This window comes from Heterocephalus glaber, unplaced genomic scaffold (genome assembly GCF_053883595.1).
Source record: "Heterocephalus glaber isolate CG9 unplaced genomic scaffold, H.glaber_assembly_v1.0 deba00001463, whole genome shotgun sequence".
Taxonomy (NCBI): domain Eukaryota; kingdom Metazoa; phylum Chordata; class Mammalia; order Rodentia; family Bathyergidae; genus Heterocephalus; species Heterocephalus glaber.
This window is the reverse complement of record NW_028258310.1, coordinates 14260075-14277850: the sequence shown is the minus strand read 5'-3', so window position 1 is coordinate 14277850 and position 17776 is coordinate 14260075. Positions and strand designations below refer to the sequence as shown.

The following is a 17776-nucleotide window of genomic DNA, read 5'->3' as shown; positions in this document are numbered from 1 at the left end:
AGGGCATTTCTTCTTCAAGATCACGCCTGCTCCATTTGTTATAAATGAGAGAAGTGCTTTGTATTTTTGTTTGAAGAAGGCAGACACACTGCAGATCTGCAGAAGCTCCTGGTCATGAAAAATCTTGGCTCCAAAGCAGCTGAACTGAGAGGGAAGAATTCTAACTTCCTGTACTTCTCTTCCCAAAAAGGGTCACGCCAGGTTTTTTCCTCCAGTATCACCAAAACATAGTACAAGTAAGTGATATTTTGCATACACACAAACCTAAATATACAAGTCTTAAAGAATGAAAACTAATTAAGAAGTAAACCATCTGAAATCAAGATGTAACTTTTTAACAACAGAGGACAATCACAGCCATGTTTGCTCTCCTCTTCAAAGTCATTTTCTCCAAAGGTCTGGGGATGTCTCCATTCCTCATCATGCTAATGGCACCTTTCTAAGAACAACATATGCAAAAGGAGGGAAAATAGCATAACAAACTGCCTTGTACCCATAATTCTTGGTAATCATGGTACTCTTCACATTTCAAAAGTTTAACCGTTATCAGTATTGCCAATTTAGTCTCATCTCATTCATTACTTTTATCTGGGAGTATTTTAAAGATGTTTCTGGAATGTTAACCTTCTACCTTAAAAACTCTGCTATCTGTAGAGCTGGAAGGAATAGTAAAAATTCCCTTTGCATTGCAATTGAGGAAACAGGCCCAGTGAAGCTTGGTGCCTCACCCAGGAACACAGTGTATAAACTGTGGATCATACCTAGGGGCCACCTCCAGCCCTGACACCAGATGTCCCCATTATCCAAAACATCCTGCAGTTTGCCTCAGTTATGTTGTCACTAGGCATTCCTCTTTCAGCTCCAGAGCCCTCCACTTTAAGGGGAAAGAGAGACAACTCAAGGGAGAAAATCTGGGTAGCACAATCCGAATATGCTTTTTCCTAAGCCAGTGGAGAGGTAGTCGTGGGAGGGTCATTTCCTCATCCTTTCTCACTCTGCAAAGTGAATTTGGCAAAGTTTTTCAAGCCATATGGAAAAAGACTCATCCACCATATACCACACCTACTGGAAAGCCTCACTCGGGAAAGGTGATAATGGAAGGGGGTAAAATTGCCTCTTGGGCCAAGCAAGATAGCACTTTCCCCTATCCTTCAGGCTCCCACAGACCTCCCACTCTCTCCACAGGTGACCTGTGCCCTCCTGGAGGAAGAGATGGTGATAGAAATGCTTTGGTTCCCCAGAGAGTTCAGTGTTATTCCGCTGAACATCTCTGGGCTTTGGTACTCTTTCCATATCAGAAAGAATCCCAAGCTATATATTGAGAACCTGCTACTGTTTGGAGCTGGGGTGGGGCAATGGGCATGTCTGGCATTATCTTCTGTGGTGTGGAAGTGAGATCACCCCAAAGCAATGGTGGAGAACTGTTTGGAGGGAAAACAGGAAAGTATGCTACTAGGAGCCCTGAAAATGTGCTGTCAATTATGAGCGGCTCTTACTCTGCCCAAATGGTAAACAGCATCCTTTATCTTATTCCTACTGCACAATCCCTGGACCTCGAGAAGTTAGGCAGAGGATCAAGGGAAGAAGACTGGCCTGTCCTAATTGTGTGATTAACATCTGCTCAGAGGAGGAAGGAAGGAATGCCTCAGAATGGCTAACTCAGAAGAGCAAGACATAGGCTCATACTCCTCTCTTCTCCTTTAGGCACAATCTCTCAGAATCCTTATTAATGGAGTATTTATTATTTGCCAGACATCTTCTTAAGTACTCTGCATAATCTGTATTATTAGTCCTGTCAACAAACCCTTGAGGAAGTCCAAGGGTCCCAAGACACCTTCAGACTCAGTGGATCACTAGAAGTGCTCACAGAACTCAGGAAACCTGGCATACTCACAGTTATGTTTTATTCCTGTTAAAGGATACAGATTAAAGTCACCAATGGAAAAAGCCACACAAGGCCAAGACAGACAAGGTACAGAGCTTCCAGGCATCTCCTCCCAGTAGAGTCCTGTGGAGAGTATTTATTTCTTCGAGCAATGATGCATGACAACATGCATGAATACTGGCAACAAGGGAAGTGCAACTCAAATTTAGTGTCCAGGATTTCTACTGGAGGCCAGTCCACCCACATAGCTGCCTTTAGTCCCTAGGCCCTTCAGAGGTCAAGATTCGACTGCGTACACCAGTGATTCCACCATAAAGCACATAGTTGCTTAAACCATCTAGTGTAACCCAAGTTCCCCAGGTAGACAAAAGCTCTGATCAAGCAGAATAGTCTAAAGGCTTACCCAGTTATCTTCCAAGGTAAATGCCAGACCTTTTGTTTTAATGTGCAAGGTTTGGATAAACCAGACTTGCTAAGTTGTACTAAGCACAGGAAAGTATTAGCATTAGACCCAATTTGCAGTAGTCTAATCTAAAGATCAGGGAAGCTTTGATTTGGCAGAAGTTAGAAAAACCAGAATGTAAACCAGTACCTTACTTGATTCCTCCCCTGCTCACTTAAAATTCTCTAAGACCAAAATTATCTTTTTTTCCAGCTTGTGCCAATAAATCTTGCTTTTGCAAAATGATCATCAATCATGTTTATGAGCCTTGTACTTCCTTTCCCTCCAGGAACAGCAATTCCTGGATGTTTCTTCATTCATTCATTCATTTACCAAGCATTTATCAAACACTTATCTGTATCCACATAAGCTCAGAGACAGAGATACAAAGGTGCTTCAGACTCAAACCCTGAATTCTCTAGCAGCAGGGAATTCATAGCCTGGTGAGTGATAATGTGAGCCAAATGTGAGTCAAGAGGGGCCGGGGATTTAGCTCAGTGGTTTCGCCACCTGCCCTGCAAGTGCAAGGACCCAAGTTCGATCCCCGGTACCAAAAAAAAAAAAAAAGATGGCTTTTTCTTGAGTCCATCTCCTGGGATGGACAATCTTATGACTAGCTCAGGGGGTAAGCAGTTTGCTCAGCATGTTGATTTTGGTTCCACCTGATGCCAGGTGTGCACAGAACCAGCCCAAAACTTTCTGAACTGAGGGAAGTGTCCCCAGTACATAGCAAAGGCCTCTTTCCTCCGTACCTGTCAAGTTCCTACACCAAGTCTCCCTTGTGTGGTCACTGTGGTGATTCTGGTCCACTTGGGCTGCTTTGCATACCATGTGGTCAATCCATACCCCTGGTATGTTTTTTTTAATTGGAAGTAATCTCAGGGCTCATCAGCAGCTGGACCTCCTGCTATTTCTGATTTCTCCTATTCGGATATTTCATTGTTATGGGATCTTGCTGTTTCTGGATTTCAAAGATATATTAGTCAGGAATTGTTCAGGTTTTCTGTTTGTTAAAAAACAAAAACATGGTCTCTCTACAACTTTAAACATTTATTTCATATTCACACTGTACACCCACCTTGGGTTAGCACAGTTGCTCCACTATCTTCTCACTTAGAGACCTGATTGAAAAACTCTTGCCCTCTGGAACCTCCCTTATCACCTTTAGGGAGGACAGGAAGAGCCTCATGGAAGTGATTCACATGCTTTCTGCTCACATTTCATTGGACAGTGGACACACGTGGCCATGCCTAAATCCCAGACATCTTCTTTGTCCTCTGGCTCAAATGCCAGGATGTTGGTCTTCTCTCTCTTCTGTGCACTTTCTATGACTATGTCTGCCTTTGTGGTTAAATGATGGGAGGAAAAAATAAATTTAAACACACACACACACACACACACACACACACACAGTGTCAGCTTCGTAACTGAGGGTTGTTTGGATCTAAGGCCTGAGAGGAAAAAGAGAAACAAAAAATAAGACAAGGAATATCCTCCAGTCTCTCTGTACCTTAAGGGAGGAATTATTCAGTTTTGATTATCAAAAAGAAACACAAAGTAGTTTAAATAATAAACAATACATTGAGAATATGTTCTCATTTAGCTGTGTATCTTTCAGGCACAGCCAGACCTGAGGGTTCAGATTTTACTGTTGAGGCTCTAGCTATCTAGTTATTTATTGCTATGGTTTGAAGGTCCCTATCAGAAGTCATATTGAAATTTAATCTCCATTATGTGGCATTAAGAAGTGGGACCTTTAAGAAGAGTTTGGGTCTTGAGGGTTATTCCCTAATGAATGGATTAATAGATGAGTGAATTAATGGTCTATTGCAAAAATGACTTTGTAATAAAAGTGAGCTCTCTGGCTTACTTGCTTTGTCTCACTACGTGATGCCCTCAGTCATGTGATTACCTAGCAACAAGGACCCCACTGGAAGCCAAGCAGATGCCAGCACCATGCTCTTAGACTTCCAGAACCATGAGCTAAATAAATTTATTTTCTTTATAAACTATCCAGTCTGTGGTATTTAGTTACAGTAGTGGAAAATAGGCTAAGGCACCTTTTCATTTCACTGTATCTCTAGCTCTGCTGCCTTTTATAGCTTCTTTCTGCAAACTGTATCCTCTGATTGAAATATGTCACTAATATTATGGCCCAATATTGGGTCTGCAGTATATTGCCCTGGGAGCCCAAAGCTTAAGGCTATGATCCAAAAGTAACAGTCATTCTTTCTCAGTATCTATTGTGTCACATATCAAGGAAGACACTATTTGGCCCTGAATGCATATACCTTGTGAGTTCCTGTCTGGTACCAATCATTATGCTAGGGATATTTGGGTTCCTTAACTGGCAGGCTTGAGGCCATGTAACCTTGTGTGTGGTACAACCAGAGTGAATGACATACCAATCAGAAAATGAAGAGAGAACGGGGGTTCCTCAGAGAAAGAGTTGCTTAGAAAAGCAAGAAAATAATTCCCCACTGATATCTCTGAATACCCCTGTTCCTTGTTTCTGGGTTGTATGCATTATCCCTCTATCAATACCATTGCTCTTACAGCTTCAAGACCCTACTGAGGAGATAAATGAATAGACAAATTACAGGAGCACTAAAGTCCTGAGCTTTTCAAATCTCAGAAAAGGAATGCTTTTTAGGCACAGATAATCCAAGTTCACATTTGAATTATCTGCCTTTCTGAATAACACAAAGCAAAAGACTTTGGTAATGATCTGACTGCGAGAGTTCCACACTCACTTTATCCCCCACCCCCTCACCCCTGCACCTGTACTGACAGAAAACAATTATGAGTGATAAAAGCTTCCACCAGCAATACAATGGATAATAGGTGATGTGGAACTTGGAATCATTTTCCCTGGAGAGAACAGTTGAAGACTGGATAGAATCAACCAGCTGAGTCTCTTCAGGTGGTTAACTTTTATGTGAGGGCTCTGGAGTTCAATAATTCATGTTAACACAGCCAGCAGCAACCAAATTGCATTCACACTCTATTCAGATTTTGATTACAAAACAGCCTGAATGAGTTTTATGATGAAACAATATTCTAGGTGACTTCAACTGGATGGCAGACAGTGAATTTGATTAGAGGCTGCAGGGCTCTGAGGTCAGATAAGCCTAAGCCCATCTTGTGTCTTCCATACACTGGCTGTGTGACTTTGTCTGGTGACATTTATCACCTCAGAACTTCTCTTTCCTAGTCAATAAAATAGGATACTACTCCTTACTTCATAGGATTTTGAAATCATATGAATGAGATAATAGATGAAAAGTTCAGTAGTACAAAAATGTCTGTGGCCTGGCAGAACCCCAGTTATGTTAGTTTCCTTCTTTCTTCATTCACTGTCTCAGGCATCCTCTCTCACCTTCTTCCTCCTCCCTCTCCCTTACTCCATCCCTCTCTGCCCTCCTCTGCTCTTGTTTGCACATGGAAGTCAATGTTATCTTTAAGTATGAGTAGAAAATTGAGATACCAGGAAAGGGATTAATCAAAATAAAGAGAAAGAAGATAAAGAGGGTCTCTGTGTTAAAATAGAATTTATAAGTCATTTCTGCAATACAGTACTTAGCTATGCAGAGAGGAAATGGAGGAAAAATGATGATGAAGATGAAGACAGTCGGACAATTAGTACCATCTCAAGATTTCAAAGTTTAAGAATCTTCAAAGGACTTTAAACACAATACATAGTTTTGACTTAATATATATTCTCAGTGCTCATTAAAATATGTAATCCACGTGCCCTGGAAATATCTTCCAGAAATGAAGAGAAGAAAGCAGGTTAGCAATTACAAAATTTACATCAAAACACCATTACCCAAATTTGAGTTCAAGTGATGGCTCAAACCAGGAGCATCACACTTGGGTGGCAGGGGAGCTTAAGAAAACCAAAGCTACTTAAATCACATTCCATCTCCAGGATTCTGGTACATGTAAACCATAAGCTTCCTTTTGAAGAATACTGGCTTAGTGGTTAAGAGATTGGTCTTAACTTAAGTTCTGAGTTCAAATCTTAAAACCACCATCTTCTAGCTTTACAAATGTGAGGAACTTTCTGACTTTTCTGGTCCTCATTTTTCTAATCTTTGAAATTAGATATAATACACATTTCAGATGTTGTGATAATTCAACAAAGTACATTGTACAAAGTCCATTTATTGTTTCTTAGCACAGTATCTGGCACATAAGAAGAAACAATAAATGTTAGCTACTGATATTATCATTAGGCAAAGCAAAAGTGGCTTGGATAGTTTTTTCTGTATGTTTTCATTCTTCTTTCCTTTCCATTTTATAAATCTAAAAATAATACATTAAGCAAGATGGAAGATTATATAGCTTTCAGACAAAAGTCAGGAGGTAAAGTGGTCCAGGATGAGTATGGCAGCAATGCAAGCTGGGCCTTTCCTTCTAAGAGTGGCTGTGGTCCTCTTTATTCAAGATGGCAGCCAGAGCGCCAGGAACCATGCCTGCATTCCACAGCATAGAACAGAGGAAAGAAGGGAGCATCAGTCTCTCAATAAGGACCTTTCCTAAAGGTTGCTTACATTCCATTAGCCAGAACTTGGCTGCCAGGCAGACTGGAAAATGTGACCATTATTCCAAGCAGTCATATACCCAGAAAAATGCAGCCTGTATTACAATGGAAAATTGGGGAGAAGAAATATGAAAGGGCAACTATTGTTTCCTTATGTACGCGACTTTGAGAGTCCTGCCGGTTTGAGTCATTCCCCAGAAATCCGCTCCTCTTATTCTACTTCTATCTGCTTGTGTCTCAGGTGAAGAATATCTTCCTTAAAAAAAAATTTTAAAAGTTACATAGTTTGCTTATCTTACCCAGTTTGGTTTATTTTCTTCCTAAATTCTTTCCATACCTTTCACTCCTTAGCTCCCAGCTTCATTCATTTTCTTTTTCACCGGTTTTACCCAATTTTCAGAAGCAATACAATTGTTTCATTGAAGAAAAGTTAGAAACACAGTTCAACACCCAGGAATTTTTTTAATGTTCAAAAATCTCACTACTTAGAAATAATCATTCGATGTGCTCCTGTGGTTTTCTAGTACCTGAGCTCTCTTCACTGTACCCACAACTCCATCTCATCAGCACAATTATGGGAGATCTTGTCTCTATTCCTGAGCTGCTTGGAATTCCCTTTTCAAGTGAACTTTGCAGAGTTGGAAGATGCTTAAAGACCTGATTTAATGCTCCCCTAAATCCCATTATAAATACCAGGACTACCACAATGAGAAGAGACTACTATTTCAGGAAAGTGCAAATAAAATATACTATTTCAATTAAACCTAAGTTGTTAGAACTTTTAATTTGCCATGCTGACTTCAGGCAAGACCAGAATAAAGCCATTTTCATGTGGACAAACCAGTTTCAATTAGAAAATAAATGCATTTCAGTAAATTAACTACTTAAACAGGCAACTGCTTGACAGACAATTTTTTTTTAAACTGATGATTGACTTCTGACTAGTTATTTCTTTGTCTTATTCGAGCTTCCTAATGATTTAAACATTCATGGAGTTTACAATTTCTACAGAAGGCTGAAGACAAACTACATTCCACCGTTCTCATGAATGGTAGCACTTTCTATTTTCAGGTGGTTCTTTCTTCTCATTTTTCTTCCTAAAAACACTGAGGAGCAGGTAGAACTGATATCATTAGCTTTCCATTAAAAATAGTGATAATACTTCTAGACTAAATTGACAGATTCAGTACAGTAGCTGGGTACAAGGTCAACACTCAAAAAACAATAGCCTTCTTGTACACAAATAACAGACTCATTGAGAGAGAAATTAGAGAAACAATTCCTTTTACAATAACATCCAAAAAAATGAAATATCTAAGAATCAATCTAACAAAGAAAGCAAAAGACCTCTACACTGAAAACTACAGCACTCTGAAAAAAGAGATCGAAGAGGATACAAGAAAGTGGAAAGACATCCCTTGCTCCTGGGTAGGAAGAACCAATATAGTGAAAATGGCCATACTTCCAAAACTACTATATAGATTCAATGCAATGCCAATTGAAATTCCAACAACATACTTCACAGAACTAGAGAAAGCAATCCAAAAATTCATTTGGAACAAGAAGAGACCCAGAATAGCAAAAGTAATTCTAAGCAACAGAGACATGGCAGGGGGTATCACAATCCCCAACTTGAAACTATACTGCAAAGCTACTGTGATAAAAACAGCATGGTACTGGCAAAAGAACAGACCTGAGGATCAGTGGAATAGATTAGAAGATGCAGAAGCATCTCCAGACATACTCAGCCACCTCATCATTGACAAAAGACCCAACCACCCTAACTGGAGGAAAGATAGCCTATTTAATAAATGGTGTTGGAAAAACTAGATTTCAACCTGCCAAAGATTAAAACTAGACCCATACCTATCACCATGCACCAAACTAAGATCGAGGTGGATTAAAGATATAAATATTAAAACAGAAACACTAAACTTACTGGAAGATAAGTTAGGTAGAACTCTTGAATACATTGCCATAGGAAAAGACTTTATGAACAAAACCTTAGTAGCACAGGAACTAGCACAAAGAATCAACAGCTGGGATCTCATCTTATTAAAAAGCTTCTGCACTGCAAAAGAAACCACCAACAGAGCTAAGGGACAACCTACAATGTGGGAAAAAAATTTTAGCAGCTGTACCTCATACAAAGGACTATCTAGAATATATAAAGAACTGAAAAAAATCAGACCACCCTAAATTCAAAGACCCAATTCAAAAATGGGCATCTGAAAAAAAAAGGGGGCATCTGAAATGAACAGACGTTTCTCAGACAAAGAAGTAAAAGCAGCAAATAAATATATGAAAAACTGTTCAACATCACTGGTCATTCAAGAGATGCAGATGAAAACAACGCTGAGATTCCACCTCACCCCAGAAAGAATGGCTGCTATCAAGAAATCTACCAATAATAAATGCTGGCAGGGATGTGGGGAGAAAGGAACCCTTCTCCATTGCTAGTGGGAGTGTAGACTGGTGCAAGCACTATGGAAATCAGTATGGAGATACCTCAAAGAACTAGGATTAGAGGTCCCATTTGACCCAGCTATTCCCCTGCTGGGTATTTTCCCCAAAGAATTAAAAGAATCATACCACAGGGATATATGTGCACCCATGTTTATAGTGGCACAGTTTGTAATAGCTAAAGCTTGGAAGCAGCCCAAGTGCCCATCAACTGGAAACTGGATAAAGAAGATGTGGTTTTGTTATAAAATGGAATACTATTCAGCCATAAAGAATGAGAAACTAGAGTCATTTATAGCTAAATGGATGCATACTGAGGCCATACTCTTCAGTGAAATAAATAGGACACACGTGTAAATATTGAATTCTCTAGTGTGAGAAATTCTCTAGTGTGAGAAACTGAAAGTGTAAATAAGGGTTAAAATGTTTAAAATGAATAATTGATAATTTGAAATAGGAAAAAAGGTCCAAAGAGGTAGGGGTGGTGGGAGGGGAAGGGGAAAGGAAAGAAGGGAAAGGAAAAATTATGAGAAAAGAAAAAAATGGAAATGATGTCTATGTAAATAGGGAAGAGTGGAGGGGGGTGAAGGGCACACAGGTAATGGGGAAAAAATGAGAATCAAGATACATCATGTACAGGTACAAGCACCCAATGATAAATGTAAACGTATTGTATACCTAAAATGTACCAATAAAAGAACTTAAGAATAAAAAAATGTTGATAATAAGGAAGCCATTTATTGAGTACATATTGTGTGGTAAGCAAGCTGTTAGATGCATTATAGATATTTTTATTGCTCACAACAACCCTAATGAGGTAGGTATTCTATTAATATCTCATTTCATAAATGAATACAGTTTAAAAAAGAGTAACTATAATCACACAAGTGGAAAAAGGTGAGACTAGAATTCAAAATCAGTACAGGCTCAGAGTCACTGACTCAGAAAGAGTCACTCAAGTTCACATAGTTGAAGGTCAAGCCCAAAACTTTGTTCCTGGCTCTAGAATCAGGTAGCCTGAGTTAAGATTCTACATCTGCCATTTTTCAACTGTGTCACCTTATGCAAATTACTAAACCACCCTGGGTCCCAGTCACCCTATCTGATAAGTAGGGATAATGACTGTCTATCTCAAAGAACTACCTAGATTAAATAAGTTCATACACAAATACAATTAGCACATGGCTTGTGCTTTGCAGCTAGTTATTAATGTTATATTTTCAGCCCCTCCAGCCTCTAAGCTAAGTATATATTTTATTCATCTGGGCCACTGCAGGTGCCTCGAGCAAAGGCCTTATGCAACTACCGAGGTCAGAATCCTGGTGACCTGAGGTTTAATAAGGGAGATGTCATCCTGCTCCGGAGACAGCTGGACAAGAACTGGTACCTTGGAGAGATCAATGGAGTCAATGGGATCTTCCCGGCCAGCTCCGTGGAAGTCATCAAGCAGCTGCCCCAGCCACCTCCACTCTGCAGGGCCCTCTACAACTTCGACCTACGAAACAAGGACAAGAATGACAACCAGGATTGCCTGACCTTCCTCAAGGTAAGATTCTGGGTGGCCACAAAAGTCACTGGGGACCACATAGAGACTATGGCAGAACACAGAGTTGATTAATATTTGCTGATTTTTAAAAGATAGATGTATTTTATACATGATGTGTATGTGTAGTGTTTAATATGTGTGTGCACATATGTATGTTATATGTGCAGATAATTCAAACTACATAAAAATGAAATCTGTAGAGCAGTCTAATTAAGTATTTAGGAGAAATCTTTAAGCCTTTTCTATTGCAACTTCAAAAACAAGTATTTTTTGAGCACTAATGCAGGCATTGAGGACAAAGCATGAAGAAGTCACATTTCCTGTCCTCCTGGGAGAGTAGCAAGAGAAACAAATATGTGGACAGAGCATTACAAACATAGTTTGATTTCATGCTAAGCAAAGCAACAGCACTACCTCATAATAATGTACCTGCAAGGCCATTCTTGCTCCCTAAGTTATGGTCACCTAATTCTACTCATCCACAACCTTCTATTTTGTTGAAAACATAGTATTCAAAACACTCAAAACATAGCATAATCATACCTTTATACATAGATAACCTCCTTCAATATATATTTTTCAAGCACATTAATTATCCTGAGGTGTTTTTTTTTTTTGCTTCTCCTTTTCATTGGATGATTCTTCACCATTTGCCAAGTAATGATAGTTCTACTAAATCTAGACTACTTTAACTCTATGGATTTAGTATGTATTATTCCATAGACATTCAAATTCTCTCATAGAAACCAATATTGGAGTTATTTTCACTGTTTACTACTTATGACAAATAGATAAATATAAATATAAGAAGTACCACTGCTATAATAGCTCAAGAAAGGTTTTCTATTTTATAAAATATGTGTGTTCTACTAATAACAGAAATGAGATTTACTTCAGAGTCCCTCAAACCAGAAAAACACACTGCCTTCTATATTTCAAAGTAATGATCTACATTAATTTGTAAACAGTGGCACTTACTCCCCACTCATTCATTCCTTGACCCCATCTATGTGCCAAGTTGGCCACTTGGATAAGATAATAAATTAGTGTCCCTACCTTCATGGAGCCAGCAGTCTAATGGCAGAAACAGATGGACTCATAAATGAAAAATAATGTCAAAAGTGCCAGAAAGAAGATTTGGTCCCTTCTGGCAGGCTATGGAATGCTAAGGCTTCACTAGGAAATCTCACAGTCTTCCTAAATTCAACATGTCCATATTAAACTCAAGATCCTCCCTCCCAAGGCTGCTCTTTTCCTAGTGCTTTCTATCTTCATAAGTTGTACATTTATTCATACATTCATGTCTTCATTTATGCATGCCCATGCTCAAGGAATATTTATTGGATACCTGTTAAGTAAAATCATTGTGTTAGGTGCTGGAAACACCAGAGATAAACAAAATAGCCACAAGTCTTGCACATATAGAGTTTATGGTCTGATAGGAAGGGCAGGCATTAAAAAGATAATAACCTACCAATGTGTGATCACAAATTATGAGGACACAGAAAGCTAAGAAGGCACAGTACAAAAGCAAATTTAGATTTGAATTAATCTAAAATATTTAGGAGTATGGAACATGGGTAGAAAGTCCAGAAGGGCTCCAGTGGACGAATATGCTGATGAACATGTATGAACATGGAAAAATGATCTTGATGTGATATTAAGCAAGTAATCTGTGTCCTGTATGACTTTGTTTGTATGAAGAATAGACAAAATGAATGTACAGTACTAGAAATAAGAATATTGATTACCTTTTGCTGGGGGCTGAGAAAGGGCATGAAGGAGTCTTCTGGGTACTGAGTGAGTTCTGTATCTTAAATTAGATGCGGAGTTTATGGCTTTAGCCAAATGTAAAATTTCTCCCAACTTCATATCTAAGACTTACATACTCTATTGTTTTCATGTATGTATGCTTTCAGAAAATTTTTAAATCAAGATATTTCTATGTACATACATTTTACCTTGATATAAAAGAATCTAGGAAAAATGTGTTAGCCAAGCTGCTTAAAAATGGTTGTGTCTTTATTGTAGTAGAAACTTTTTCTTGTTTTGTTTATCTGTATTTTCAAATGTTTGCACAAATTAAATCTTTTATAATAAGAAAAATTTGAAAAAGCTGTTTATTTTTAATATATTAAAATTGATTAGGTTCTGAAAAGTCTTCAGAATTACCATTAAATTCACTCTTTTTGCCAAGCTAAAAGTGTGTCTCCCTATGGCTTCCATTTTGATTTCTCCATCAGATTAATTTGAATGAAAACCTTAAATTCTTCTGGTGATTGAAAGTTACAAATATTGCCAATTTTTCCTGTGAATTCCATTGATTCTCCAAATTATTCCCACTCCTTTTATAATCTTGGTGAACCAAATACTGCCCTTTATAGAAAAAGTTCATAGCAGAAACTATTCTTAGCAGACAGATTTCCTTAAAAAATTATACAAGAGCTCTATCCTTTACATCATAAGCTGCTTGGACCCCAGATTGATGTCCATTGAAAAAAAACCTTTATCACCTGAAAACTGAGATTAAATGCTGACCATGGGACTTTCACTTTCAGGATGACATCATCACTGTGATCAGCCGAGTGGATGAGAACTGGGCAGAAGGCAAGTTAGGAGATAAAGTGGGCATCTTCCCTATCTTATTTGTAGAGGTACGTGAGTCACAAGTCTACATCTGATCCAAGCTGACTGGGAAATATATACGTGCCTCAGTGAGGCCTCAGAGCAATTCTTACTTGACATGAGTCGTATTTCAGAATTATCTAAAGTCCCTAAAGAAAAGATGCCACACAATAATACCCAATTCTGGCAGAGTATGGGAAAATAGGCCATTTCTATTCTGCTGCTGGAAATGTACATTGGTGAAATCTCTCAAATCCAAACTCAAATAAAATCATATCAAAAACCATAAAATATATACCTTCTTGCAATTCTACAGTTGAGAGTTTATGGTAAGGAAATATTTAGATAAGTATGCAAAGATATATGGACAAATGTGTAAAAATATTCATAATAACCTTGTGTATAATGATGAAAGCTTAAAATAATATAAATACGCAACAGAGATTGAGTTTGAAAATATTATAGTGATAGAAAAATATATTCCAATTAAAATATTGTAAAATGATATTTAATATCAGTATTTGGTAGTATAGAAAAATTTATGATTCATTGTCAAGTTAAAAATAAATTTAATGAGTGCAGAGTTTCACATTCACAAGTTGAAAAGGTTCTAGAGAACTATTTCATAACAAGGTAAATATATTCAACATTACTGACCTATAATGCACATTACCGAACATTACTGACATGGTAAACTTTATATATGTTTTCTACAACAATAAAAATATTAAAATGTGTAAAACTAGCTTTATAAATATATGTGTGCGTATATAAATAGATAACCAACTAGAAGAAGTGTACTAAAATACTAATAGTAATGATCACTAAATGGTGAGATGGCAGAAAATTTTCATACCTTCTGTCAACTTGTATTTTCTAAATCTTCTGAAATGAGTGCATATTTATTTCTTCCACAGTTTGTTTTTTTAAGCTACTTTTTTAAGAAGAAAAGAAAACCTGCTAGGCTATCCACCTATTTCTTCAGTATAATAACATAATCTGTAGTGCTATGAACCTCACCCTAGCTCAGAGCAAATCACCACAAATTTAAAAGAGAGGTTTCATTGTTTAGCTGCATTTAGTAGGTGCTTACCATGCATAAAGCATTAAAAAATGAGAATTGGAGAGCTGTCAAAGAAGTAAAAGTAGTAGTCTCCACCCTGTAAAGGGTAGGTTGAAAATAGAACATAAGCATAAATGAGGAGAGGAGACCAGTTCTTCCATTCTTAAGAGCCAAAGCTGGTTCTGAATGAATCCCATACCAATAGCATTGTCCAGTGTTCAAGGTTTTCTATATGCCCTCTACTCAATGAGTGTTGAAAGAATGAAACAATTGAAGGGAGGAATGGAAAAGAACAACAAAGGTTGTTCTTTTTACTGTTGCCACTAAAAGATATTCTTGTTCCTAATGCTTTCTGCTTCCTGCAGCACCTTCCAAGTATACCCACCCAGTGCCTTCTATGTGTTCAAATTTCACTTATTTAATAAGGCTCAGCTAGAAATCCATACTCTCCATAAAATTTCAGCAATTGGTTGAACACTCAGTTTATTTCCTCTATGAACACCTGACAGGTGTGTTGGTTGTACTTCACAAGCTATCCTAACACAGAACAGGCACTCTTTTAAAAAACTGGGTTTCCAGGGCCAGGGATTTACCTCAATGGTTCCAGCGCTAGGTCCCAAGTTTGATCCTGGGTACCAAAAAAGAAAAAGGTTTCCAAACATGTGTAAGACCCTGGGTTCAATCCCCAGCAACACAAAAAGAAAAATATAACAAGTGAATGAATACAAAGCTATTTGAAGCTGGTTAGAAAAATTTTAGAAAACCAACTATTCAGTGAGACCCTATCTTAAACATATATTCAATAATGCAACTAATTTTTCACTGAGTACCTGCTCTGTCAGGTCCTAAGCTAAGTCATAAGATATAAGGCAGATATGCACCCCTACTCTTAGAAACTACAGACATTCAAGTAATTACAAACGTGATGAACAATTCATAATGTGAGGTAGAGGGAACCATTAGGGAGTTATAATGTGTAATTTCCCTTGGTAGGAGGTCAGCAGATGCCACTTAAACCAAGCTGTGAGGGGTGATTAGGGTTAAATAGGTAAGTACAGAGGGAGAGCATTTTAGGGAATGGAGGTAGTATATGCAAGAGTTATTTGGGATAAGGAAGTTATACTGTATTCAAGGAACCAAAAGAATTCCAGACCTGGAATTTAAAAAAGAAGAGAATAACAAAAATGAAGTCAAGGAAATAACTGGAGACACATCATAAATGACTTTGTAAGCCATCCTTATAGTCAGATGTCTAGGTTATGCTGCCATAATAAATAGCACCAAAGTCTCAGTGGCTTAACAAATGAAATTTTATTTCTCACCCACACTACATGTTTAGTGCAGGATAATAAGAGGTTCTACTCACATAGTCAGGAACCCAGACTCATAAGGCAAGGCCATCTCCTAACTGCACTATATGGAACACATGGACGTCCTAGTTTCTAAGGGACAGAAAGAGTGGATTGTGAATCAGCATTTAAATGCCTCAGCACAAAAGCAACACTTCTTTCTCCCATTCTTAGCCCACTGGCCTGAATGAGCCACACAAACCCTCCGGACTTCAAGTCAGCTAAGCAGTAGAGAGGAAGACATGGAATACTTGGTGAATATTGTTTCAGCCATGTCATAAGAAGTTTAAACTTGGCCCAGAGGTCAGTAGAAACCATTGAAAAACTAAGGCAGTCACGTGATCAGACTTGGGTTTCTTAATGGCTGCTCTGGCTACAGAGGGAAGAGTAATTTGAAAATGAAGGAGAAGAAAACCAGAAAGACCAGTTAGGAGGATTCCACACTCCTAAGGCAGAGAAGGTGAGCCGCATGGGCAACAGAAGCACCGCCCCCTGCCCACTGTGGAAATGAGAAGACATGTAAACAAGCCGCAAAAACAGACTTCTAGATCACCTACAGCAACCCCAAAGGGAAACGAGATGGAACACTCTGATACTCAACAACCTGGACTCTCTGAACTGGCAACAAAAGAGGATCTGGGAAAAATGAAATCAGAAATAATTACTCAGATAACAGCAAAGATTGTGCTCATAGTGCAAGACATGATTAATAAATCTAGAGAGGACACAGATAAAAAAATAGAGGATCTGAGGGACATGATGGAATCCCAACATAGGAAACAAATGGAATCCATAAAACAGATGCAAATGGATTTCAAGGAGATTAAAAACTCCATTGAAAGTCTGCACAGCAGAATGAACCAAAGTGAGGATAGAATTTCAGATATAGAAGATAAGATTGCAATTAGTGAGGAGGAAAAGAAAAATTGCTTTAAAATAGTAAGGGAATATGAGAAATCAATCCAACAGCTGCTAGACGATACAAAGAAGAATAGCATAAGACTGATTGGAGTCAATAAAGAAAGAGGAGAGAGTGCAGGTGACATAAAAAAACTCTTCACAGAAGTGATGGCAGAAGACTTCCCAAGGAGGGAAAAAGAACTTGACATACAGATAAGTGAGGCATACAGGACTCCAGCTAGCCTTAATCAAAAAAAATCTACACATAGGCATATAATAGTTAGGATTCCAGAAACCCAACAGAAGAATAAAATTCTACAAGCAGTGAGAGAAAAGAAACAAATCACATACAAAGGAAAGCCCATCAGAATCACAGTAGACTTCTCAATGCAAACCCACAAGGCAAGAAGAACTTGGAGTGATGTATTTCAAGCCCTAAAGGAAAACAGCCTCCAACCCAGATTGATATACCCTACAAAACTATCTTTCAAAATTGATGGAGAAATAAGATACTTTCATGATAAAGAGCACCTCAGGAACTTCATGAATACCAAACCAGCACTCCAAAAAATTTTAGACAATACCCTAGGAAAAGACAGTGAGGATCACAACCCCAGGAAGCCCAGCAGAATGAATCCATCATGCACAACAAGAAATTAAATGTAAAGGGGGAGAATCCAACAAAAAGGAAAAGTCATGACAAGGCTTTTAAAACTTTTAACTTCATTTCCCTAATGAGTGTATAATTCAATCTTGTTATTGTACTGATTAGTATTTTTCTGATTCTAGTGTTGCACACCTTTCCATGTGCTGTGCTGGCTATTTATCATCTTCTTTTGTCTACTTTTTAATTGGGTTGTCTATTAATGAACTGTAAGAGTTCTTTATATATTCTGGTCATAGGTTATATGCATTGTAAATATGGTCTAAGGACTACTTTTCATTTTAATGATGTCA

At 38.1% G+C, this 17776-nt stretch overlaps 1 protein-coding gene across 10 annotated transcripts in view; it reads left to right on the top strand.

Annotated features, from left to right (window-relative positions):
• Window positions 1-17776, top strand: part of Sh3rf2 (SH3 domain containing ring finger 2) — a 220453-nt gene that overhangs the window by 145515 nt on the left and 57162 nt on the right. For 8 of the 10 annotated variants that reach the window (XM_087180439.1, XM_021266102.2, XM_021266109.2 and 5 more), the window contains 2 exon segments: window positions 10613-10882; window positions 13441-13536. In XM_087180439.1, coding sequence (XP_087036565.1) covers window positions 10613-10882; window positions 13441-13536 — 366 coding nt within the window. 10 annotated transcript variants of the gene reach the window in all.